The sequence below is a fragment of the Labrus mixtus genome, chromosome 2, assembly GCF_963584025.1.
Source record: "Labrus mixtus chromosome 2, fLabMix1.1, whole genome shotgun sequence".
In the NCBI taxonomy this organism is placed as follows: domain Eukaryota; kingdom Metazoa; phylum Chordata; class Actinopteri; order Labriformes; family Labridae; genus Labrus; species Labrus mixtus.
In genome coordinates this window covers 33,839,852-33,867,507 of record NC_083613.1, presented here as the reverse complement: position 1 = coordinate 33,867,507, position 27,656 = coordinate 33,839,852, and the positions used below count along the sequence as shown (strand labels likewise).

The 27,656-nt window shown below is 44.7% G+C and overlaps 1 protein-coding gene across 1 annotated transcript; it reads right to left on the bottom strand.

Annotated features, from left to right (window-relative positions):
- Positions 1-68: 68 nt before the first annotated feature.
- LOC132995649 (apoptosis-stimulating of p53 protein 2-like) lies at positions 69-27,656 on the bottom strand. The gene is made up of 18 exons (XM_061065729.1): positions 27,522-27,656; positions 13,600-13,747; positions 13,396-13,509; positions 12,066-12,142; positions 11,704-11,805; positions 11,251-11,428; positions 9,348-9,544; positions 8,210-8,374; positions 7,798-8,017; positions 7,522-7,635; positions 7,096-7,202; positions 6,567-6,966; positions 5,348-6,087; positions 5,128-5,265; positions 4,672-4,805; positions 4,369-4,535; positions 3,264-3,463; positions 69-2,423 (listed from the first exon to the last, which is right to left on the bottom strand). The coding sequence occupies exons 1-18, from the start codon at positions 27,528-27,530 to the stop codon at positions 2,382-2,384; spliced, it is 3,252 nt and encodes a 1,083-aa protein (XP_060921712.1). The 5' UTR covers positions 27,531-27,656; the 3' UTR covers positions 69-2,381.

Here is a 27,656-nt window from a genome sequence, read left to right as displayed (position 1 = left end):
ATAAACTTTAAAAACTGACGCAGAGTCCTTCTGTTTCTTTAAATCATTTCACAAAAAATGGAACACAGTGGAAGGAAATTATTTCTTTATTTTGAAAAATCAACTTTTCATCAAGTCAGTAAGATGTTTCATGTTTGTGTGTGTACAGAGATAAGGCTGTGTTTAGCGTAGCTTAGCACAAAGACTGGAAGCAGATAGAAACTGCTAGCCTAGCTCCGAAGTGAACAAATAAACGTACTAAGGCCCCGTGTCCACCTAGCGGTTTTTTTTTTCAATCGCTTTCAGTGAGTAGAGAGCGTTTGCAGGAGCAAGCGAACGCCTGGAGAAAAAGTGCAGCGCCTAGCATCTTTTTTTCAGAGCACGCCACCTTTTTTGTGCGGTCGCTCCGAGAGCTCAAGTTGAAAATCTTCCAACTTTTCAGAAAGGCGCTCCACGGCGCTCTTTTCCAAATGTATGATATTCCCCGTATTTTAGCCTCCTACAGATCGTGTCTTGTACTCACATCCTCCTCGCTCCGTGTCTGATCGGGAAATAAACGATCTCAAATATAAAACATGCAGTAAAAAGTAACGGAGCAGTGTGGGTCACACAGCGGCCGTTGTCAACAGACTGTTGTCATGGAGACAGGACGGACGTGCAGCGCTTTTCTTCTCTGAGAGCACAGCCAGCGCTTTTCTGCCAGGACGAAATGCCAGGTGGACACGGGGCCTTACATTCTCTGATCGTTGGACAGAAAGAAAATCTGAACCTTTTTATGAATCTGTAAGTTAACGTTGAGATATGAGAAAACTGAAGAACGTCAAAAACAAAACTTTCATTCAAACAAGAGCTTCTCTCTTTCTTTGTGTTCAGGTGACTTTGATAAGATGGCAGCCATGGTGACGCTTGGCATGTCTGAGCCCCCGAGCTGGATTTAATCAAATCCTAACAGGGCGCAAAAATTAATTCAAATAAATTAAATAACTAAAGTATTCTGTCTGTCCTTCGAGGGTGTTCCAGTACATTTATCCCTGGGTCTTATTTGGACACATTTTTGGGGTCTAAATTACTAAAGGTACAAAAAGATTTTGAATTGTTCGTTCATAAAGATTGTTTCGGCCTGCAGCAGCGAAACAGGCTGAAGTACGGTGGCTGGGAAGTGCAAAACAAAATTACAAGCGTGAAACTCTTTCACCAAAGCTTGAGACAAATCGACCCTGATCGTAAAGACGTCTATGATCAAATGTTAGAGTCAAAGAGACCAGGAAGAAGGGGGAGGAGTCATGGCGGGGCCACCTGCGATTGACATTTTGTCACCTCAAAGATGTCTTGTTATGATCGTTTGTACTCAAAGACCCTCTAGGAGGTTTTTTATTAAGATTACAGTAAACAACATTCTCGCAACAGTAGCGTTAGCTTATAACTTAGTGTTTGCTAGTCCCTTAGGCTGTGTCTGAAACCGCAGAGTTTCATACTATGGGCAGCTGTGGTTCAGTGGGTAGAGTCGTCGACTCTCAACCGAAAGCTTAGGGGGTTCGATCCCCAGCTCCTGCAGCAACATGTCCGATGGGCAAGACACTTAACCTCGAATTGCTCCTGCTTCCCGCCAGCCATCTAGCGGCTTAAAATAACATTTCCGTGCTGAAATACATTTGACATGTTTCCGATAATAAAATGACTGCGTAGCTGAATTAGTAATGAAACTTTGCATATTGTTGTTGAACACTACGTGCTGACGGTCGCGCTAGCTTGATGCTAGGTCACTGAACGTAGCTCAGACTGGAAGTACGTCATGTGATCCATAATTTAGCATGTTGCTAATGGTCAGGTTTGTATGGAGCATAGATATTTTGAGTCTGTAGTACGTGGTTTCAGACACAGCCTTAGTGTTCTCCAGTGTCACCATCTTCACAAAATATGGTCTCTTCTTTCTACAAGAAAAACAAAATAGGGACAACCCAAAAAAGCCAAACTGGAGGATGAAAACAGCAGTCAGCAAACAACGCTTGACTTCTCATTTGCAGTCCGTGGATCTTGTCGTGCTGTCAGCTGTTCAGTAAAAAAGGAGAAATATTCCGAGATGAACCCATCTCCAAAATTGTGCCTTAGGTCCTCTCGGCTGGAGGCGAACAAAAGGGGGGAAAAAATCGACAATATGACAGAAGATGAACTTGGTGAAGGGATAATGTGTTCATGTCACCACAGGATGCAGATGAACTCCTGTCTCCAGAGTTCACTGTGACATTCTCTGTGTCGATGTCTGACAACCAATCACAACTCCAATGTCCAACGCTTGTCTCTTTCTGAACAACGTCAGCTGGTGTTTGGTGTCTCTCTTGAGTCCGGAGGTTTATTCCTTCTCATAACGTTTCCGGTCTTTGGAAGGATTTGTCAGCGGTCCGTTAAGCCAGGCTCCTCTGCCGCGGCTTGATCCTTAGATACAGCTGTGAAGTAAAAAGAGTCTCATTAAAACATTTAAATACTGAACTCTGTTACATAACACGGTTGAGTAACAGGATCCTTTTTCTAAACCTGATTAAAACAGAACACAGTTTGTGAGAAAGTGGAGGAGGCAGCAGCAGACTGACACCAGCAGAGTCTATGTTGAGAGCTTCATGAACGGAGCAGTACGTCAAACATGAAGACTGTCGCAGACAACTTTTACATCAGGGTTGGCAAGAGACCAGAATGTTAAGTTTTGACATGATGCAAGTAAAAATAAAATGATACCAACACCTGTTTGGACACCATGGCAACAACAAAGAAGTACTATGCACTATTGTTGTAGTCAAGACCACAGTAACCGAGACCTGAGGCCAGAGTGCTCCAAGACCGAATCAAGACCAGGAGGTGTGAAACTGCGCCGACTCAGGGCATCAAAAAAGTTACACTTGGGTGCATACTTTTTGAAAAAAGGAGGTATACCCACACACCAATTCCACTGGGCTAAAAAGCCACAAACAAAGTCAATTTCTTGAAAAATGGTTTCCATTTGGATTTTCAACCGGCCAATCGGATAATAAACCCAAGAAAACATGCTTTTTTTTTTTAAGATTTATTTTTGGGCTTTTGTGCCTTTAATGGAGAGACAGGACAGTGGATAGAGTTGGAAACCAGGGGGAGAGAGAGTGGGGAACGACATGCGGGAAGGAGGCCACAGGTGGGATGCGAAACATGCTTTGATCATAGTTTTTCATGCTTTGTATGTGAAGCTGATGAATCATAGTATCGGTCTACAAACAGTCAGCTCTGTCAGCAGTCAGGAGAGAAACTGGTTGGCTCACCCCGAGAAGGTTGCGGGGGATGTAGCCCTCGTGGTCGCCACATCTGGCCCACCACCACTCGGTCTCCACGTCGTCCTCACGCCTCAACACCGTCATACAGTCGCCCTCGCTGAAGCCGAGCTCGTCCTCACTCTGTGGCTCGTAGTCCCACAAAGCGTAGACCACGCCCCGGTTCATCACGCCCATCTTCTCCTGAACACCTGCCAGGACAAAAACAGAAACCAACATAAGAAACCGGACCATCTCGACAAAAATCCCCAGACCTCGATGTAAGTGTGTTATTTTTTATCAGGCATTGAAGAAAAGTCTGACATCTGAAACCCCCCCTTAGACCACAATAACTTCTGTATGTCCTTTCTTTGTTTCCTGGGACTGAAACTTTTCAGTGTTTCTTGTTATCCCCATTGGAGCCGATCATCGTTAACCCTTGACGGATCTTAAACATACCCTTAAATAAACATTGCACAAAAAGTAAGGACATTTGTGTTTGGCAAATTATTTCTTTGTTGTTGCTTCTTGGCAATAATTCTTATACCGTTGGAAAGCCTGTTTATTTCCCTTTTAAATTGTGCCACATTTGTAAGGAACATGCATTTGTGGGATAAGCAGCAGAGCTGAGTATGTGGGTTGCGGCCATGAAAAACTTCTCTGCCAATGCCAAACAGCTTAACAACAACAGAATATCGCCGCCTGCTGGCATGGAGAGTTATTTCCTCTCACGCATGTGCAGACCGTATGTGGTGGTTGGCCGTCCTCTGTAGTCTTTGCGGTGTGTTCAAGTGCAACTTTTTGGCCAAGACGTGAGGTGACGCCACAGGTAGCCTTCGTCGCCACTAGTTCTTTGCCGTCTGATTGGTGTGTCAGGGCCTTTAGACCCTTCAAGAACCCTTGAAGTAACTTGGTAGTAAAGTTTTAGTACCAATTTAAACCCCTTTAACATCTAGTGCTTTTATTTTGAAGGTGGAGAAACTTGAATGTGATGCTTTGTATTGACGAGACTCTGATGGTGGTGAGCTGTGACGAGTTTTGCCTCCACTTTAACACAAGTCACAGAACAACATTCAAATCATTATGGACACTATAGACCAGCTACTCTGGATCTCACCGTAGAGGAACTGGGAGCACTGGGCGTAGCCTTCCTCCATCTCTTCACATTTGTCGGCAGCCGTCTGCATGTCGCTGTGCGTCGTGGCGAACACGGCCGCTCCCGACTCCACCAGGAACTTACAGACCTGAACATTGTTACAGGATGCAGCGCAGTGGAGGGGAGTCCTGGAGAGAGGAAAAAGTATGATTCAGACAAACTAGCCGACTGGACTGAGCTTGACGGCAGAGTAAAAAGGCTGTGATTAGACCATTATGAGGGATTTACAACGGGACATCATCTTCGTATAGCTAGTCGACTCACCAGCCGTCGCTGTCGGCAGCGTTTGCATTGACTCCAAACTGAACGAGAAACTTTACAATCTCAGTGTGCCCAGCGCAGACGGCATTGTGCAGCGCCGTGATTCCTTCGTCGTTTGGCATGCTGGGATCTTCCACCTGCAGGACGCACACAAAATTACAGACCATTTATTTTATCAAGAGCCAAGCTTCTGAATTCAAGCTGTTAAAAGACTCTCTTTAAAGCCACCAGACTCTGATAAAGATGATATCACAAACTGAGTAACTGTGATAAATATGGGAGATCTAAAATTGTGATTTTGTGTTGCCACATTCATTTTCAGTCTACAGAGAAAATGTTTTGTAACAGAAAAACATCTGGTGGACTTTTCCTTCACATACTCAATTCAGTCGCTGGTCATTAATGGGTTAAAAAGATCCACAGGAAGTTCTTTCACTGTTGGATTTGATCATTACTCACATCATAAATGACCCTCTGGACGAGGTCGTATTCGCCCTCCAGGGACGAGTCCAGCAGCAGGGCCAGAGGGTTGAACTTGACCCTCACGCTGCGGTCGCTCCGCTCTGAGCCGGCTTTACGAAGGATCGACTTCTTACCCTGAGGACAGTCACAGGTAAAGTTAGGGATTTAAATTCAAATCAAACACTGTATGTAGTTATCAAGTGTTTTTGTGGCTCACCGGAGGCATTGCGACCTGTCCTGTGACCTCTGGCGGCTGCAGGTGTAGCCCCTCGTCCCCCTGCTCCCCCTCTACACTGGTGGGGTAAGGCGGGGGCGGGTACGGGGGGAACTCTTCTGAGAAGTAGTCCCTGGGGGCGGGGGGACACACCTCCTTCTCCTCCTTGTCCCCCACAGGGGGGTGCAGGGGGCGGCAGGAGGCGGGGTCAGGAATGGGTGAGCGGGGGGGTAAAGGGGGCGGGGTCAGGTTGTCCTCCGGGCTACTATCCAGTGGTTGGTTGAAGTTGTCGACCTCGGGCATCACATCCGCATCTCCCGTCCATTCCTCCTGAACTCCAGGCTGTGTTACTGCCCCCGCTGGACCAACCGTCTCCATGGGGATGGTTTCCATGGCAGCCAGAGTGGTCTTCTGATAGAGCAGCTTCTGGATGTTGGGCCCCCCCGGGCCCTCCGGCTCCGTGATGGAGCTGCGTTTCTTCAGGGGCCGGGGGGCGTGGTGCAGCCGGCGCCGCAGGGCCTCCAGGTCGGCGTCGCTCGGGTTCCTGTGAGGGTTGGACAGGAAGGGGAGGAGCTTGGTAGGGCTGAGCGGTCGAGGGTTGGAGCGTTCTGATGTATCTGGGGTGACACCTTCGCTGTTACCAAGGCAACTGTTGTCAGCCTCACATCCGTCAGAGACAGCGGACCCTGAGATCAAGGTGACGCTGTCTGCAGAGAAGGTCGGCTTCTTTGGTTTCCCGTAAACTGAGAACAGAGAAGAGACACTGAAGTCAGACTCAATGTGAACAAAACCAGCAGTAACAGTGACATCATCAGATACACCTGCAGCAGTAACAGTGACATCATCTGTAACAATCAATCAATCAATCAATTTTTATTTGTATAACATCAACTCATAACAAGTGTTATCTCGAGACACTTTACAAAGAGCAGGTAAAAGACCTTACTCATTGTTATGTTACATAAAGCAGGTAAAAGACCTTACTCATTGTTATGTTACATAAAGCAGGTAAAATACCTTACTCATTGTTATGTTACAAAAAGCAGGTAAAATACCTTACTCATTGTTATGTTACAAAAAGCAGGTAAAATACCTTACTTACTGTTATGTTACAAAGACCCGGCCTATCCATCATGAGCACTTTAGCAAAGCAGCAAAAGTTACAGTGGTAAGAAAAAAAAAAACAGTGACATCATCTGTAACAATGACCTCTGTGCATCACCTCTGGTGCTGCTGCGGGGCAGTGTTCCCCCGCTCGGCTGGTAGCCCTTCCCCGGTGTGGCCTGCTGCGTGTACATGGAGTAGATAGACGAAGCCGCCAGAGTCTGAGGCTTCTGCAGCAAAGGGGGCGGAGCCTCTGAGAGCTCAGGGGTGTATGGGCGTACAGCGGCGGCCGGTGGGCTCTCCTGTTTGTGGGGCAGAGGGAGGGTGCTGCTGTGGGTGAAGAGAACCCCCGCCGGAGCTCTGGTGTGGTGACCCCCGACCGGCCGCGCCTTACCCGGGAAGGTCCCCGTGCTGTAGGCGGGCTTAGAGAGGGTCGGAGGGCCAGAGGTGGAGAACGGTTTGGGCTTAGATGGAAGTGGAGGTGGAGCCGCCATCTTTGAAAGACCTTTCCCTGCAGCCTGAAGAGAAATACAGAGTTAGCACAGAAATACTTCGTCAACAGAGGAGGATAAATCCCACGTTACTGGCTCTTCTTCTTTGGTTTGCAAGACAATGAATGAAGATGGAGTTTGAGACTCCTTTGATACCTGATTGTCTCTAAGCAGGTTCTCAGCGCTGTGATTGGTCCTTGAGGGAACAGGGGGCGGGATGTCGGACACAGAGAGACCCTTCTGATCAGAGATGATTTTACCACCTACAGGAGGGACAATCATCATCATTAAACATCTTTTTATTTAATCTGTAGCATTTTTAAACAAGCCCAGATAGAGTTTGTTTTTCAAGGATTCATTAAAAATCATCGAAACATTTCTTTGATGTCGGCCATCTTTAAGTGTGCTTGCTGGAGGCAGGGGCTTGGAGGGCCAAGGAAGAGAATATAATCAATACAAAATAAGAGAAATAAATGTTTTAGCCGTCCTGTGATCTAACACTGACAGACAGAGGAGTCTTAAATGTTGCCTAAAAGTCACCTCACATATTTCAGACATTGTTTAAAGCGTGCAGGGACTGACCGGAGCTGTGACTGGACATCCGAGGCAGCGTAGACGCATGGCTGTACCCTCCACTGGATTCAGAAAATGAGCCGGTCCAGTCAGAGAGTTTGCTGATTTTTGTTGTGGCAAAACCTGAAAAGTCAAAACAAACACAGTTGGTACAAGCTGCAGACACATTTCAAATCTAAACATTTTTACCTCTCAGTCATTTACACCTTAAATATGTTGAGAGAATCATGACCCAGGAACAAAAATCTAGTAAATACCCTTAAAGAGTAAATTCTGGTCCAGTACCTGCAGCTGGTTTTACTGGTCTGGGAGGCGGCTTCAGGGACGAGTCTGGCATGGGGAGGGTGGCGGTGCCGTCAGGGTACGCTGGCTTCACCAGAGCCTCCTGTCGGGCCTGCACTGGAGGCCCCTGGGAGCCTGTAGTGGAGGACGACTGGATGTACGGACCCACCGCTGCCACTCTGGAGCCCCCGCAGTGCTGAGGTGCAACGCCGTCTGAAGTCACCTGCAGAAAGCGGAAATATACCCAATAAGCAGAGTACAATGTCTACAGAAGGAAGCTTGTGTCCTCTAAAGAAAATCGCCTTACTTGGAAAAACTTCCTGGTAGAAAGTTAGAATTTAAATTAGCATCAGGTGCACAAACCAATTTCATGCTCGCCACAAGTTGTGCCATGACTGAGTGTGTCTAAACTCACCGGCAGGTTCTCCTTCTGCTGCAGGGCGGCCTTCTTCTTCCAGAGCCGCTGTCTGAGCTCGACCAGCCGTCGGTCCATCGAAGCCACCTCCAGGTTCCTCTTGTTCAGACTGTCTCTCTGCTGCTGCAGCCGGCCGCTCTGATCGTGGTTCAGCTTGTTCCTCAACTGGGAGGTCAAGGATGGAGCTCAGTGAAAAAGAGGGAAGCTAATATCGCAAAGGCTACATCTGCTAGTTAGCTTGTAGGCCCTGCTAAAACTTGCTAGCCAGTAAACTAGTCTAGTAAGCTGGTTAGCTAAATGATCAACCATATTATTAAGCTTATTTTGAGCTATTTTCCTGAAATGTTAGCTGTTGCCTTCCGTTTTTAAACTTTAATTTGCTTCAGGATTTCAAAAAAAAGAATGCATCCAAGCTGAATTATTTTAACCTTTTCTTGGCTAACACAAGGTGCAGGAACAGTAGAGAAAAGATCTACTTGGTCCAACATGGTAACCCTAGACTTGAAAAACTCGTTAATATTTAAAAATTTTCTTTCATTACTGTACTCAGAGTTTGTTGTTTTTTGAACAAAAAAAACATGACTAAGACAGACTTTGCTTGCTAACTAGCTAACAGAACCATTACAGATTATTAGCTTTAGACTTTTGCCAAGCTAGCTAGCCAGCAAGTTTGACAACTAGCTTTTTTTATTTAGCCTTAATGTTGTTTCCTGTAAGCTAACCAAACTACTACTATTACCTAATGTTTCAACTATGTGATAAATGTGTTCATAAAATATGATACCTTGGATACGATATGTATAACATGATAGGCTACGATACAACACAATACGAAACAATGAAGTGTGATAAGTATGATAAGATTCAATACGATGGATACTATAAAAACATGCTACGCTATGCTAACTATACAACGTGATACAATTCTATACAGAGTCCAAGTTCAGAGTCCAAGTTCTGCAGACATAGTGGGACAGTCACAGTTTGGTTTATCTTCAGCACCAAAAGTAAATGGTTAGCTTAAGATACTAAATCTGTAAATTAAATTTTTTGGCGCTGGTGCTTTCGTCACATTCATCAAAATGCTCTCACATTATCTATTGACGATTAAAAAATAAGTCCTCGTCTGAGCGCTCACCTGCAGCTCTTTATAAAGGCGCTCCAGCTCAGCAGTGGAGGAGGTGTTGTTGTGATAGGAAGGAGGAAAAGGAGGCTCGAATCTGTTGCTCCTCAGCGCCTCCAGCTGGTCGCTCAGCTCCTCCACCCTGGACACGGCGACCAGCAGCTCCCTCTGCTTCTGCTGGAACAGACCGGTCATCTGCTCGATCTCCTCCACTGACACAGAACATACACAAGAACACAGACACGTTAGCAGGGAGTGGAGAGTGCACCATTCAATTCAATTCAATTCAATTCAATTCAATTCAAAAAACTTTATTCGTCCCCGGGGGGCAATTCAAAAGCACACAGAGCAGTAAAATAACAACAGTGCAGGTAGACGAAACATTTTAACCTAAATATAAAGTGCCAGTTTAAATACAACTTAAAGCTTAAACTTAACTTAAAATACAAAATATAAAAAGAGTAGATATAAGTGGACAGTGATCGGACTGACAGATGTAAACAGATGTAAACAGAACTATGTGCAGTAAACGAGAAATAAATACAGACATACCTATGGATACCTTAACAGGTCCACTGTGGATCCCCTTATCTGAGTCATGACGTTCAACAAAAACTAAAACACCTCAATCCTAAGAGATACTCCTTTTATTTCAGACAAGAGGACCTGTCTGACATATTTTTGGACCAACAAGTTTGAAATCGCCCCAGTAGATTTCTCAGTGATACAGGCTGTAATGGCTGCAGTGTAATCTTTGGGGATTGTTATTCTAAGTGTCTGACAACGTCACAGAAAGGATCCTGCAGAGATAGACCTTGTTGTTAACGAGGAAGATTATTTATTTAACCACAAACAGCTGTTACATCACTCTCGTTGAGTTTGTTGATGCCATTACACTCTGTTTCACTGCTGAACACTGGACAAATAAGCTGCTGAAATTCCTTAACTTTTTTTGACCGTTCGGTCATTTAGACCCTAAAATATGTCATCAGTGATCACCCTTTAAAGATACAGTATGTAAATTCCTCCACCAGGGGGCTCTCAATCAAAACAATAACAAAAGATGATGTCAAGGCTGGCGGGGAATCATGGGAGTTCTCTCTGCTACCACCCCGTCCCCCAACCAAAGATAAACATGTTGTGTCTGTCATGGCAGCCACGTCCCTTTACAACTATAAAATTACAGATTTCTCCTTTAAAGAGCCATTCAAACAAATGACACTCTCACACACACACACACACACACACACACACACACACACACACACATGCAGCACAGCAGATGTGGAAGGATTAAACAGTCACAGTTACATGTGAATGAACAGTTCATTGTAAATCCTGTCATTTCCATAATGATGACCCGAAGTCAGGGTCACATCTATCTGATCTAATGCCGTTTAATCTGATCATGTCTGTGCCGTCTGGTCGACAGTTTTCATCAACCTCGTTCTGTCCATCTGCTCAAACAGCACACACAACTGTCGAGTATACATGTTAAATACATCCATCCATCCATGCCATCTGGAGTCGATCCCAGCTTTCATTGGGCGAGAGGCGGGGTTACACCCTGGACTGGTCGCCAGCCAATTACAGAGCTGACATATAGAGACAGACAACCAGACACACTCACATTCACACCTACGAGCAATTTAGAGTCAGCTGTTAACCTAACGAGCATGTCTTTGGACTGTGGGAGGAAGCCGGAGAGAACCTACACATGCACCGGGAGAACATGCAAACTCCACACAGAGAGGCTCCTGTCAGACGGGGATTCAAACCTCCTCGCTGTGAGGTAACAGCACAAGCCCATGATAAATACATCCTGCTGTTTTTTATGTCACCATCTTGATAACAGCCACTATGTGTCGCTATAATCAAAGTTTGACCACATTGACTTGAATTAGGGGTGGGTACCAACCTAGTTTGCTGTTGCTGAGGCGTTTCTGCTCCACCTGGCCCCTGAGTCCCCGGACCCGTCGCAGTTTGGCCTCCTGGTTTTGTGCATTCTCTCTGAGCTGCTGCAGTCGCTCCTGTTCAGAAACCTCCTGCTGCTGCTGATGCTGATCCTGCAGCTTCAGGTACCGCAGCCGCTGCTCCTGCAACACCGCGGGAAAATCAGCTAGTTCATTTATTTGTGTTAGAATAATGAGTGAAAAGTAAGGTGTTTATCTTCACTGGATATTGGTCATGTCTGGTGTCTTTAAAGAGATTGATGTCACAGCTTTAAAAACAAAACATGTTCCTCTTCAGTTAATTCCTAGAGTCCTCTGTAGCATGAGTTTCAGTGATTGAAGTGGTATATTGGAAGTCATATTGACACCAGCATTAGCATTAGCAATAGCATTACTTTAGTGTGCAGGATGTGTCGTACCTTGGAGGCCAGGAGCTGCTGCTGGGCGTTGATCTGCTGCTGCTGTCGGGTCGCCAGATCCTGCAGGTCGCTCAGCGTCAGGTCAAGACGAGGAGCTGACACCTACAACACACAAAAACACACACAGTCAGTCACCTTCAGTACAGGGTTTAGAAAGATGTAAAGTTAAAGCACAAAAGCCTGAGGACATAATAAGATTTTTGTAAAGATTTTTTTACTTTGTTGTTGGTCGCCTTGGTAGCTAGCCATTTATCTGTTCCAACGCTAACTGCCAACTGCAATATAATAAGCAATGCTAGGCTAAAGACGACCTGGGTATCTCTCTGGACTTTTTTTTTGTTGTTAAAAAAAAGGCCTCTCACCCCGTTCTCCAGACATCTCTCCACAGAAGCTTTCACCTGGTTCCTCTTCATCATCGGGTCTGCAACTCTGGATCCACCTGAACAAGAAGACAGACTTCAGTTGTTGATGCTACCTTAGAAATGAGTATGCTAACAGCATACATTCATAGATGGTTATGAGGGTCAGAGTCCACTGTTTTTGGTACAGACTGATTTTTTGTTTGTTTGCATTGCTGAAGAGAAACATTTGATTTGGACCAAATGCTTGTAAACAACTTCTGATCTCAACATTATGCAGATGACACCCATGTTTATCTGTGTAACCTGATGACCTTCCTTTGTTAAAATATTCCCAACTGATTACAGTTCAGAAAAGGTTTATTTTGAAGCTTTTGCGCCTTTACTTAAGAAATAGGACAGTGGATAGAGGCAGAAATCAGGGGAAGAGAGAGAGTGGGGAATGACATGTGGAAAAGGAGCCACAGGTAGGGTTCAAGTCTGGACCTCCAGCTTTGAGGACTGTAGCCATTGTACATGGTGCATGTCAACTAACCACTAGGCTACCGGTGCCCCTTGCAGCTCAAAAAAGACAAAACAAAATCTCATTGGTGCTAAAAATCGGGGGAAAGGAAATCTGTTCACATTCAGCCTCTCTCTCTCTCTCTCTGAGGAAAGTACCACCCAGGTCAGAAATGTGATGTGGATTAATCCATCACTGAAAACAGTCACAAACAGAAGAGTGATTTGCTCCTGATTTTTGGGACAGAAAGAAAAAAAGGATCCCAATCCATCAACAAAAAACACCAGAAAAACCTCAGGTCCAGCTACTGCACATGAGCCATAAGCTGATTACAGTTTGATATCTTCTGTAGTTTCACACAGAACCTCCGACATTACCCAATATGAACAAAAACGTACTCATGATACCATGAAAAGGAAGTTATTGACCAGCTACTTGTCCCTTTGTTAGTATTGATCTTAGTTGTCTGATTGTCTGACTTCAATTTCAGGGCATAAAGGCCTGTGGACTGAGATGGAAATTTCAACAATTCTGTCAGCACCTGTGTGTGTGGTTGGTACTTAAAGCTGTTTGTTTGCACTTCCTGCATTGTTTCCTCCTCTCTAGATCCTTGCTTGTCTTGTTCTTACTCTCTTTGTTTGAATTGTTGGAAATTGTTGCCTCAATTAACCCTCTTTTTTGAGCTGCAGCGTTTTATTTTGTTGATTTCATAGCTGGGATAAAGAAATGTGTTGCGTTGCTGATTGAACACAATGAGTCCTGGAGTCAGTACTGATGACGCCCCAGCAGTGAACTCTGAGTTCATGCCTCTGAGAATGAGGTGTTCCTTACCTGCATCCCGCCCTGGAGCTCTCTGGTGACGCAGGAGGTAACGAACCTCCCCCCTCTGTTGCCCCCATCGCTGCAACGCCTCAAACATCCGCTCTCCTTCTCCCACAACGCGCTCTGATTGGTTAAAACAAGAAAATGAAAGATATATTTATTGGTGTTAAGATGTCATAGTTCAGATCTTCAGAACTTTCTTTATAAACTCACCTGAGCCTCTCCACATCTCGGCCAGGTAGCAGTCGGCCTCTCCGGGCTCCTTGCAGAGATCGACCACATCCCGGCACAGCGTCTCCGGCGTGATGGGAACCTCGTTGAAGTGCTGGTCGTTGTTGCTCAGGTACACGGTGAGGAACATCTACAAACACAGAGCAGACAGGAACAGGCTAAATTGAACATTTACAACTCAGGCTTCAGGATCAGAGATCAAACTGAGAGTGCCGAGGTCACGTCCTCTGTACCTTTAAGAGAAGCAGTAATGTCTTTGTAATACTCTAAATGTACCCGTTTCATCTCTAAACGTACTGAACTGTCCGACACTAATTCAACTAATCACTGCCAAAAACGTAAAAACCGTTCTTGTAGAGAAAAAGGAAATCTTTTAGAGTTTCTTCTGAGATGATGACCCTCCTTTAAAGAAGTTTTATTCAATCTGTTTTGAGGTTTTCTATGTAGGATCAATATTGGAGATGCTTTTGAAAAATGGAGAGAGGTTAGAACACAGAAAGGTTTACAGACCCATGCAGAGCTGGATAAACACTGAAGCTTCAGAGTCCACCACATGGTGACCTGAGTGAGCATCCACTCTAGAGAGGAGGGGGGGGGGGGGGGGAAGACAGCTCTCTACAATGTTTTGAATTTGGACTGCAGTACCCATTTTAAACACTAGGGGTCAGAGTTACATACCTCCACATCAACAACCCCTGGGGTCCCCTAACAAAAGGTCTCTCTCTGTAGGGATCCTTTCTGTGATGTGTCAGGCAACTCTGAGTGGACGAGCTTTGATTTTGTTGCAGCCATTACAGCTTGTTTCACTGCTGCAGGCTGAAGGAATCTACAGCTCTAATCCCTGCACCTGTTATTCCTTTAAGTTATTTAAATCCCAAAAACGTAACATCCGAGCCCAGGTTTAAAAATAACACTGAGTCTCAGATCCAGGAAACAAAGAGATATGAGATGTGCCAAAAGATTAAACAAACTTAACACTTCTTAATGTCCATTTTTACAATCAAACATCTTTAGAAAGTCGGCCTGTCTTTGAACAGATGGTGCTCGTTGTAAATATCTGACATGACCCGTTTCACCTTTATCAGAGCTCTCCGTGCTATTTAAGACTAAAACAGATATTTGTGGACATCCTGGAGCTCCCATGATGCATTGGGCCATCTGTTACTTCAGCAGGGTATCTGCTGTCAGGCCCAGAGCCAGATCGCCTCCAGCACCTCCCGCCAACCTGCAGACGGCCGGTGTTCAGCGTTTTCCAGCCTGTATTTATCCTGATACTGAGCTGATTTCTTCCCTCTTCTCCTCGCTTCACTCCGTCTGACATGACAAACGAGCGGCCGTCTTTGACCTTTCAGAGTCAGAGCAGACACTCACTGCAGCACCGTTCACACACAGCTTGTACACACAGCTTGTTGTTGCTGTTTCTGAGGTTCTAATAAAGCTCAGGCAGGAGCAGACGTGAAGAAACAGCTCGATTAGGTCCCTGTATTTTTGGTGCATGAGAGGAAAAGGAGAAAGGGATCCCAGACAAATAAACTCCAGCTGCTTCTTTGTGGTAGAAACAGATATAGGGCTTCCCTGACATGAATATAAAACAGCCCATGGTGTTTCCCAGGTCACTGGATTGTCCTTGAGGGTTTCTAAAGATTTGAAAGCAATGCTGCGTGTTTGTGCATTCAGCTCAGTCTCGCTTCTGTCCTCATTCTGTCTTTGAATGAAGCCTGAAAAATATTTTCTTTTCACCACAATGAGTCATTGCCAAGATTCTAGGAACACTATGTATCTACAGAAAAGTTGTGCTTGCAACTGACGAATCCAAACTCTACTTTGGAAAGCTTCCTGCACAACCAGCGAACAAAAACGGACAACAACATATCCTAATAAACAGATTTAATCTCAGCCTGTTTTCAGATTTTATCTCCAAACTCTTCAGAACACCAAGTGTTGATTTATGTCTTACAAATCTTCAGGGAAGAAAAACGAGGCCGAAAATATGACTTCTAAAAAACTGCAGTTCCTCCAGTGTCCACTAGAGTCTGTCTCCTGCAGTGAGTCAGTCCCCATAGAGCTCCATGTTAAAATGTCCAACTTTACAGCTGCAGTTCCTCCAGTGTCCACTAGAGTCTGTCTCCTGCAGTGAGTCAGTCCCCATAGAGCCCCATGTTAAAATGTCCAACTTCACAGCCGCAGTTCCTCCAGTGTCCACTAGAGTCTGTCTCCTGTAGTGAGTCAGTCCCCATAGAGCTCTATGTTAAAATGTCCAACTTTACAGCTGCAGTTCCTCCAGTGTCCACTAGAGTCTGTCTCCTGTAGTGAGTCAGTCCCCATAGAGCTCTATGTTAAAATGTCTAACTTTACAGCTGCAGTTCCTCTAGTGTCCACTAGAGTCTGTCTCCTGTAGTGAGTCAGTCCCCATAGAGCCCCATGTTATAAGCTGTTTTCACATCTGCACTCCTGAAAATATCTAGATAATTTAGCCCTAATAGAAATGAACATGTTTACAGCCTGGTACAAGAACAGTTTGGGGTCAAGGGTGCTTTAGCACGGTACGGGACAACTTAGCCTTGTGGGAATGCACTCTTAAATGTTGATGTTTTTGCTTTCTTCAGACTGGCCAAGAAGTCTAAACTCCAGTTCATAAGTGAGAGAAATATGATTATAATTTTATCTAAAATTAGCACCCCATTGATTATCATATAGATGCAGCTAGTTAGAGGTTCCCTCTCCTGCTCCACCTTCTTGTCTAAGTACGGTCACTTCTGGTTGAAAAAATAAAGGAAACAGGAAGCTGGTGGATAATGTCAAAATAAAAGCTTTAAAAATGTAACTGAGTAATTAACGGGTCTACACGGTTGGCCAAAAAAAACACACCTGACATTTGATCGATTCATTTCTTTGGTTGGTTTCAAGTAGACTCTGCTATAAATCAGCCAGAATAACAAAATAACCATCCATATGTGCTAAACTTGTTGTTCGTATCGGAATAAAACGTTTGACTTTGAAGTTAGCGGATAAACTATGATCCTTGCTGAGAAACGAGGTTCCATCAAAGAGCTTACAGAAAAGCTTCCTGCGGTGACCTGCAGGTCAAACATCAGGAGGATTTTCAATAAAAGTCTAAATGTTGTCTTTTTTAAGTCCTTATTACTCAGGGAAAGGCTTTTTAAGGTAGGATTCACTCCGTCAGTGCCGTCCTGGTTTGTCCGCTCAGAGGTGGCTCGCTCAGATTAAGCAGCTTAATCAACAGAAAACTCAAGAATCAAAGAAAACATCAGCTTCTCCTTTTGTGAAAATGCTTCTATAAACTCAGTGACAGAGATAAACGAGTCCTCCGTGTCCTCATGTCCTACATACTGCACGGCTCTGAGGGAGAACTGGAGCGCGGCTGTTTTCATTCAGGTTCCCTGCAGATGAAGTGGGTCACCGCCGTCAGTCACCACGCCAAGGTCAACCAGGAAACTCAGCGGCCAATCAGAGCGTGGAGAGGAGAGGCTCTGCCCCTCTCAGGACGACAACAGGGATGGGGGAGTGAGACCTCCTGTCATTGACATATAGCTGGTTATTAAGGCTCTATAAGGGATAGCGTTGTCATGGCGGCAGAATTTTAAACTCCCCTATGACAGTAGTTCATGTTTGATAACATGGGAGCAAAAAAATAAGCTTTATAGATAGACACCCAATATTGTGTCATTTCCTGTTTTCAATGATCAAGTTGCATGCTCGTTGCTGCACAACTTCGACATTGCAAGAATATGTTGGCAATGTTTTCTGGATACATCACCAGCCAATCAACATCAAGAAAGGGCGGGGCTTCTGATATCAGCTTTGTCAACAACAACGGCGGAGGACGTGGTTCGTCTTTTTGAGGGAACAGTGTAGAGCTGCTGCTGATGTCAGGACACGACTCCTTTACATGTATATAGTCATGCATGATACCTTTTTGATACCATGTTTTAAAGGTCACATATTCTCCTCCTCTTCTTCAACTGGTTTAAATAAGTCTCAGAGCTCCTCAAAACATGTGTGTGAAGTTTCTTGTTCTTAATCCACTCTGATCCTGTATTTGATCATGTCTATAAACCCCTCTATTTCAGCCCTACTTAGAACAGGCTGTTTCTGTGTCTGTACCTTTAAATACATAAATGAGCTGTGACTGACCACGCCCCCTCTCTGGAAGGGCTTGGGTGTCTCGGGCTTTCTCGCTCCATGTCCTATTGTTTACGGTGAGAAGGCAGACTCAGAGGGCAGAACAAACACCTAGCTGTGGGAGTGTCACCCACCTGGGGGAGGGGCTACTGCCCTTTGTGATGTCATGAAGGGCCAAACGGCCTGTTTGAGCACACATTTTCTGAAAAGTGGAGCAGGTAAAAGACGGAGAGGATGGACTTTTCTCATCATTGGGGGGTTTGTAGACGGACTAGAGACACATGTTAGAGTTAGAGGAACATGGAGAAGTGGATTTTACATGAATCATCAACAGTATCGAACAGCTGAAACCTTAAAATGTTTTCCTGCAATTTGATTAAGACAGTCTAAAGAAGTTTCTCTACAATTATTGGGTGCCTAGGACTTTTTTTTGTTGCCATGGTATCAAACATTCAATGATATCAAAGTTTCATGAAGCTTACTCTAAACGACACCATCATTCAGCTGTACTGAAGAAGACTTGAAGACTTGAATTATCATAGACTTCTATGGGATCAGACTTTGTCGCCGTGTGTTTCTGTCTTTGTTTCTCTCGGTCAGGGAGTCAGTCGTTGGGCAGGTCGAGTCCTCGTTAGGCTGCAGCTCTTAATCCAGTCAGGAATTAGCACAGCATCACGCTGCTTAATTCCACCCTCAGACCCACAAACACCCCCCCTCCCCTCCCCCTTCTGCTGTCGAGAGGAAATTAATGAACCATGGACCATCTGAGGGAAGTCAACAGCTTCTTCAAAACAATGACGAGTCATCGACATGAGGCGAGGTTTAATCCTGTCGCTGACCAGTCTGAGACACCACAACAATACATGTGGTCATGCCATTTGACTGACTGTAATGTTATTATGGGATGTCCAGTAAGGCTGTTGATGTCTTTTGCCTGTTTTATGTTATCATGCTCTTGATGAAGGACTTATTCCCCTAGAGGGGCCATAAAGGTTTCATTGATTATAAGAGTTCTTCTCTCTAACCGGGTCAAGACTGAGAGGTTATGATGAAAAACTTCTTTCATGAGCTGCATCTTTGTCTTCAGCATTTTAAATTAGAAACACGTTTCATTAATGTCGCTTGAAACATGTTGCTGCTATCGTGTTCAGAACGGGCTTTAAACTTTACAAACACAATAAAATGTTTCTGTTTAAACATCTGACACGTCTTCTTTAAACCATTTTCAATTAAACATGGGGTACAGTCTTCCAAAAACAAAGACATTTCTCGGTTTCAACATTTGATATGTTTTCTTTGAGCTATTTCTTAATTCAATTTGGGGTTTAAATGTTTGTTTGTACATTTTATCGGCGTCCTAACATTTTTTGGAAATGGGGTTGTGCATTTTGAACATTTACTCCATTTTAAAGGAGCAGTATGTAACTCTGACCCCCAGTGTTCAAAATGGGTACTGCAGTCTGAATTCAAAACATTGTAGAGGGCTGTCTCCCCCCGCCCCCTCTTCTCTAGAGTCCATGCTCACGGAGGTTGCCATGTGGAAGCTTCAGTGTTTATCCAGCTCTGCATGGGTCTGTAAACCTTTCTGTGTTCTAACCTCTCTCCATTTTTCAAAAGCATCTCCAATATTGATCCTAGTTTGAGCACGTTTCTGCTCGTGGAGCTTATTAGAAACATGCAGAGCTGGATAAACACTGAAGCTTCAGAGTCCACCACATGGCAACCTGTGTGAGCATCAACTCTAGAGAGGAGGGGGGGAGACAGCTCTCTACAATGTTTTGAATTTGGACTGCAGTACCCATTTAAACACCAGGTGTCTCAGTTACATATCGCTCCTTTAAAACTCTGAGGTTTCATATAAACACAAAAATACAATAACAGTTTTGAATCCATGGAGTCTGGAGGCTTTGAAGGGCAGGATGTAACGGCTGAATCCACCAGACTCCATTGAGATAAACAGTCATTTCCCCTTGCAGGATGAAGGGGAGTTGCTGGTTTACCCCGGCCTCCATCAGTCAGTTTGCTTTATAGCTTTTCTCTTTCAAAGATAAACGAGTTAACCAACAACTCCCTGTTCTGCAAAGTTCTCAAGAAGTTAACTTTAAACACAGAAAACATAAAATACTGTTCGAGTGGAACTAATTAAGTATTGTTTGATTGACTTTTCCAGTGAGTCCTGGTGTGTGTGTGTGTGTGTGTGTGTGTGTGTGTGTGTGTGTGTGTGTGTGTGTGTGTGTGTGTGTGTGTGTGTGTGTGTGTGTGTGTATGTGTGTGTGTGTGTGTGTGTGTGTGTGTGTGTGTGTGTGTGTGTGTGTGTGTGTGTGTGTGTGTGTGTGTGTGTGTGTACATGTGTGTTGTCTCTCTGCTTGGGGAAACGTGTAGCAGCTGGCAGTCGCATTCAAAAATGTTTTGTAGGCAACGTGGACCGGAGCCATATGGTCGCCAGCCTCACGTGATGCACCGATATGGGATTAATGAGACACACACACACACACACAGACACACACAGACACACACACACACACACACACACACACACACACACACACACACACACACACACACACAGAGACACACACACACACACACACACACACACACACTGCCTGCTGTTCAGGATGCCACGTTAGACAACAACAAAAACACAGGAAGCTTCACTGAACTATTGTTGACACTGAGCTCTGGAGCGCAGGCTGCTCTCTGATTGGCTGCCTGCTGCTCATTATTAGGATCACTCACTCATATTTTCCTCGTCGTAATCAGCCCGTTCTTTTTGTTTTTCCGACGCCGTACGTGTGTGTGTGTGTGTGTGTGTGTGTGTGTGTGTGTGTGTGTCGCTGTGGATTGTACACTAACTGGAAAAGGCTCTCAAACGAGGTCATCAGAAATCAATTAGCCCACAGTCAATATGAACAGTCACTGCGGCCTCGTTGACTCTTCAGTCACGTTGAAATAAAAACTTCCAGCTGGATCACAAACATCGTGAACATCATGAGTACCTGAACGCGCTTCACGTCAGCATGATCCAGAACACGATGAGAGCTTCAGGCTGGTAGTTTGATTTAGTTTCTTCTACAAAATAAGAACAGACTTTATGGGAGGTCATTTCTTTTCAGTGCTGGTTTCCTTTCTCCAGGTACCCAAATCTTACTGAGAGTATTCTTCATTAATAACTTCAAAATTCACGGGGCACCGGTGGCCTAGTGGTTAGTGCACGCGCCCCATATACGGAGGCTACAGTGCTCCAAGCGGGGCGCCCTGTGGCTCCTTTCCCGCATGTCATTCCCCTCTCTCTCTCTCTCTCTCTCATTTCTGACTCTATCTTTGTGTTGTAGTATTGAAATCGGTCTTGGTCTCAAGACTGGTCACTTTTTGAAGGTCTCAGTCTCTGTCTCTGAATTCAAAGCATTTTGACTCGGTCTTGTCTCTGTCTCAGACTGGGCGGACTCCAGATTATAAATCAAGACCGGTCAAGACCTCCACTGATTGGCTGTTTTACCAAGTCATTACTGAGATTAGAAGGAAAAGAACAAATAACTTCAATTCATTCATATTTAGATTTTTATCCCCCGGTTACGACCACAACCTTCCCGGTGTTACGGTTTAAGTGAGGGACACGCCCCCTGAAAACTAGATGATGATTTTTCAGAGATATTTATGGTCTTGGTCTTGGAGCACTCTGGTCTCTGGTCTCGGTGAGTGAGGTCTTGACTACAACACTACTCTATACGTCTCTGTCCTATCTCCAAATTAAAGTCATAAAAAGACCAAAAAGTAACCATGACAAAATGTCTGCACATTAAAGCTGCTAAACACGAGATTAACAATGACACCGCTAACGACACAGGCTAACGCTACGTCTCAGTCTGTTCTGAATAATATCTGCAGGGATGAACACTCTCTCTCTCTTTCTCTCTTCTTAGCCTCAGTCATCGTATCAAACAGAACAGAGACGAGCTAACTGGCTCGTGCTGTAAAGCTGCACGCGGCCCGCTGTCAAGCTAACATAGAGCTGAAAGCAGGCGATCAGTGGACGTGTGAGAGACGCCACTCTGCCTGTTGAAAGTTACTATCCTATTAGATCGACTTTGAAACGACTACTTCGAGGCGTGAAAGTCACATGTGTTGCTAACTGTACTTATTGGGTTCCAAACATTGTCTTGTGTTGATGTCGGTCCCTGAACTCAATCCAATCAAAGGCAGATTGGTGCAGAATTCTTCACCTGTGTTTGACTAGTACCTGTCGTCCGAACATTCTCAAACCTCAGGTAAGGACTTTAGTTGAAAAGAAAAAAGTCGGATGGGATGATTGCTCGTTGTGAGTTTCTCACCCCGTCATCGAGAGGAACTTCCTGTTCTAAAGACAATGGAACAAAGCGCCCGACTGTAAATGAAGGTTACAACTTCCTCTGCTTTAGTTCCTCATCATCCGAGGAATACTAAAATAATACTGCTCCCATACGACCTTGAACACCGTGCGTGTGTGTGTGTGTGTGTGTGTGTGTGTGTGTGTGTGTGTGTGTGTGTGTGTGTGTGTGGTCGCTGTGGCAACAGTTACCAAGCAGCACGGCGAGCTCCGAGCTCTGCCTGCAGGATGAAGAGAACACAGAGCGATGATCGGGGTGTGAAGCCTTTTTCAAGGAAGAATGTGTGAAACATTTAGGGATGGATTTACTGCCCGAGGAGGAGGACACACACACACACACACACACACACACACACACACACACACACACACACACACACACACACACCTTTACACGCTGCTGTCTGAATGATAAGTTTGTAAATGTTGTGAAGAGAAGTTTATTTCCTCAGGTTCCTCAAAGCGACTTCCTCTCCTCAACATCTACTTCCTGTTTCATCATTTAACACGGAGAGGAAGAGAACTGATCATGTGACTTCAGCTGACTTCAACATCCTTCTCAAATAGCTCCAGCAGTTGTCCCCTCTGGGTTCAGGTCTGACACTTTATAGGAACTTTCCCCGGGGCGTCAGGTGTCATCAGACGGAACAATGTGGCTCCGCCTCCGCCACGCTATGGCATACGAGGTAATGCGGCGTGGATCTTTGTGTGGACGTTTACGGACAATGTTGGAATCTTATGAAAACGCTGAAGTCCATTAGTGAATGAGAAATAAATCTTCCATAAATGAAGAGGATACTGGACTGTCTTATTTCATAAAACGCAATGAGCACGCCGGGGCGCTAATAGCCTAGCGGTTATGACGCGTGCACCATATACAGAGGCCTCAGCGCAGCGACTGTGGGTTCAAATCCGACCTCGGCCCTTTGCTGCATGTCATCCCCCTCGCTCTACTCCCAACATGTCCTGTCTCTCGTCAGCTGTCTTATCTCGTGAAGGCAAAATGGCCCAAAAAAATATCTTTAAAAAAAAGAAAAACTGAGCCTGTCGACGCGGCCCCTCCGTGGCTTTATGTTTCAGCTCATGTTTTATTGGAGAGACAGGACGGTGGATAGAGTCAGAGAGCAGGGCGGGGGATCTTTGGATGTCTCACGATTCGATTGAGAATCTACTTTCGATTCAAAACGATTCTGGATTCAAACGTCTTTTTTTGAATTAGTCCATACTTCAGGATCTACTCCAGGCATCTGGGAGACTGGCTGAATTTTATTTTTTGGAAGTTATGAATCTATTTAAAATCTTACAAGATAACAATCGCAAGCTACCCACTCGGCCAATAACACCCCGGCCCAACGCTTATTTTGTTTTTAATAATGTTTCTGCCATTTCTGATTTAATCTCAGGACGTGCAGCAGGTTCAGAGAATCTCAACACTGATAAGAATTTGAAACATGATGTCAATAAGTTGTCGCTCAGAGTTGCAAATGTTAAACTTGCACAAATATCCCGTGGATGTGCGTCTGTGCGTCTGTGGTAGAGCCAAAACAAGTTTTAGGGTATTAAAACACAGCGTTTCTTATCTCCAGATGATTCTGATTCTGCTGAAAACATACTTATGAATACCATCATGTTCTATTTCTGATTCTATCTGATGCAGTTCCCCGAGTTTTAAACACTTGAACTTTAAATCCAACGAGGATTTCACAACCAGCTTTTTTTTGGACAATAAATCTGCAGCCACATCACTAGACTCCTTTGAAGGTCAGACCGTGTAACAGAGAGAGACGTCTGACGGGACTCAGACTCAAACCAGGACCAGGGAGTCGCTGTGATCCACCGGGACCAGAACCCAAAATGTCAACGTGTTCAGAAGCAGTAAAAGTGAGGATGTGTCAGCGAGCGCAAGAGAGGAACAAAAGGTCAAAACTCTCAGTTCCCTTTTTTTAAAACCAGGAGAGCCGCTCTGCTCTGAGGGAAGACAACGGTTCAGAGACGGGTTCTGTAATCAGTGGAGGATTTACTGAACGTCTGCTGGAGACGTTTGTTGGACTGACGACGAGCTCGGCTGTGATTCGCTCTCTGCGCTGTTCCCTCTCTCTGAGCTTGGATATGACCCGTTACTTCATCACAGACGGGTGTGATTATATTTATTTATACACCATCTGATTGTTTGAACAGGACTCTTTAAAAAGCAAACTGATGACAAATGTTCAACAAACGCATGGTTGGATAACCCGGTGAAGTTTGAGTAATCTCATGGTGTTAATAAGAGGAGACTCACATCCTTAAAAACCAGGTGAACAGGTGAGTGCGGCCCATATAATCACTGCCATCACCACGAGATTTCCGGTGAACACACCCACCACCAGTAACAAGCAGACCGTAAACAATAAACAAATCAGTGAACAACCCATGACACCAAATACACAATCAACTTACATTGATGGCTCCTACAAATGGGTTCTGATTGATTTTAAAACTTCGACCAAACCTTGCATTGTTTTAAAGTGTCAAATGTCTAAAAAGTATAAAAAGTTGAAGAGTTGCTCGAGTACATCGGATCATCCAGCAGCCAGGAAACGGTCTGTAATGGCTGCAACATAATCCAATTTAAACCTGGTCTCCATTTATACATCGGAGGGACACATTCACACACTGATGGTAGAGGCCGCTGTGTAAAGAGTCCATCAGTATTAACTCATCCATTCATACACATTCACACACTGATGGTAGAGGCTGCTGAGTAAAGAGTCCATCAGTATTAACTCATCCATTCATACACATTCACACACTGATGGTAGAGGCTGCTGAGTAAAGAGTCCATCAGTATTAACTCATCCATTCACACACTGATGGTAGAGGCCGCTGAGTAAAGAGTCCATCAGTATTAACTCATCCATTCATACACATTCACACACTGATGGTAGAGGCTGCTGAGTAAAGAGTCCATCAGTATTAACTCATCCATTCACACACTGATGGTAGAGGCCGCTGAGTAAAGAGTCCATCAGTATTAACTCATCCATTCACACACTGATGGTAGAGGCCGCTGAGTAAAGAGTCCGTCAGTATTAACTCATCCATTCATAGACATTCACACACTGATGGTAGAGGCCGCTGAGTAAAGAGTCCATCAGTATTAACTCATCCATTCACACACTGATGGTAGAGGCCGCTGAGTAAAGAGTCCATCAGTATTAACTCATCCATTCATACACATTCACACACTGATGGTAGAGGCTGCTGAGTAAAGAGTCCATCAGTATTAACTCATCCATTCACACACTGATGGTAGAGGCCGCTGAGTAAAGAGTCCATCAGTATTAACTCATCCATTCACACACTGATGGTAGAGGCCGCTGAGTAAAGAGTCCGTCAGTATTAACTCATCCATTCATAGACATTCACACACTGATGGTAGAGGCCGCTGAGTAAAGAGTCCATCAGTATTAACTCATCCATTCACACACTGATGGTAGAGGCCGCTGAGTAAAGAGTCCATCAGTATTAACTCATCCATTCATACACTGATGGTAGAGGCCGCTGAGTAAAGAGTCCATCAGTATTAACTCATCCATTCACACACTGATGGTAGAGGCCGCTGTGTAAAGAGTCCATCAGTATTAACTCATCCATTCACACACTGATGGTAGAGGCTGCTGAGTAAAGAGTCCATCAGTATTAACTCATCCATTCATACACATTCACACACTGATGGTAGAGGCCGCTAAGTAAAGAGTCCATCAGTATTAACTCATCCATTCATACACATTCACACACTGATGGTAGAGGCCGCTGAGTAAAGAGTCCATCAGTATTAACTCATCCATTCATACACATTCACACACTGATGGTAGAGGCCGCTGAGTAAAGAGTCCATCAGTATTAACTCATCCATTCATACACATTCACACACTGATGGTAGAGGCTGCTGTGTAAAGAGTCCATCAGTATTAACTCATCCATTCATACACATTCACACACTGATGGTAGAGGCTGCTGTGTAAAGAGTCCGTCAGTATTAACTCATCCATTCATACACATTCACACACTGATGGTAGAGGCCGCTGAGTAAAGAGTCCATCAGTATTAACTCATCCATTCATACACATTCACACACTGATGGTAGAGGCTGCTGTGTAAAGAGTCCGTCAGTATTAACTCATCCATTCACACACTGATGGTAGAGGCTGCTGAGTAAAGGGTCCATCAGTATTAACTCATCCATTCATACACATTCACACACTGATGGTAGAGGCCGCTGAGTAAAGAGTCCATCAGTATTAACTCATCCATTCATACACATTCACACACTGATGGTAGAGGCTGCTGTGTAAAGAGTCCGTCAGTATTAACTCATCCATTCACACACTGATGGTAGAGGCTGCTGAGTAAAGGGTCCATCAGTATTAACTCATCCATTCACACACATTCACACACTGATGGTAGAGGCTGCTGAGTAAAGGGTCCATCAGTATTAACTCATCCATTCATACAGTGCTGAAGAAGCAGTGGGAGCAACTTGGGGTTAAGTGTCTTGCCCATCAGACATGTGGCTGCAGGAGCTGGGGATCGAACCCCTAACCTTCTGGTTGAGAGACGACTGACTCTACTCTACCCACTGAGCCTCAGCCGCCCTGTTACAAAAAGTTATCGGAGTTACTTTGGAGTCAATTTCTTCAGCCTGCAGCAGTGACACAGGCTGTAATGTCTGAATCACAGTGCGTCCACTCAAAGTTGTTGTTTTTGTCCCTGACGGGCTCCGGTTGTTGCTAAAGGATCCCAGCAGAGAGAGAGACCTTTAAGTTGATTTACACGTCGGACACGTTACTGCGGGTTTCCAACTGACCCCTGTCGAGGTCTCCTCACCACATAACTCCACACTGCCCCTAGTGGTTATATGCATATTGCGGACCAGAACGTTGATTTCTGAGGACGTGCAAAACCAACGCTCGAAAACCACCAAGACTGATATCGTGCGTTTGTGTACACGTAGTTAAAAGCAACACTGGTAATTATTTATTTTAAATATCGGAATCAGTATCGGTATCTGCACAAATGTGTCGGAACTGAAAGAAAGTGGATCGTGCATCTCTATTAATTAAAAACTAGAACCAGGATGTGAGGTGGGTTAGGGTCTACAAACGATCCCTCCGTTTGTACTTAAACGTGTTTTTACAAACTTAAACTTCAGACAGATTGATCAATATGTCATTAAAGGATCTAAATAAACACATTTAAGAGGTCTGTATTAAGACACGTGACAGCGTTACTAAGGTTACGGAGGATGGAGCCTGTTACTATGGAGATAGTTTCACGGGCTGGAAAAAAAAACGTGAATGGAAAATAAAACCGGAGTGTGTGTGTGTGTTAGAGTGTGTGTTTTCACACTCACCGGCATCATGTTGGCAGTCCTCCTCTCTGTCTCACACACACACACACTGCAGGGTCCTCGTGCCGCGCTGCTACCTGTCCTCCTCCTGTCTCCTCCTCTGCGTCCTCATCACATCATCCTGACTCCTCGGCTCCT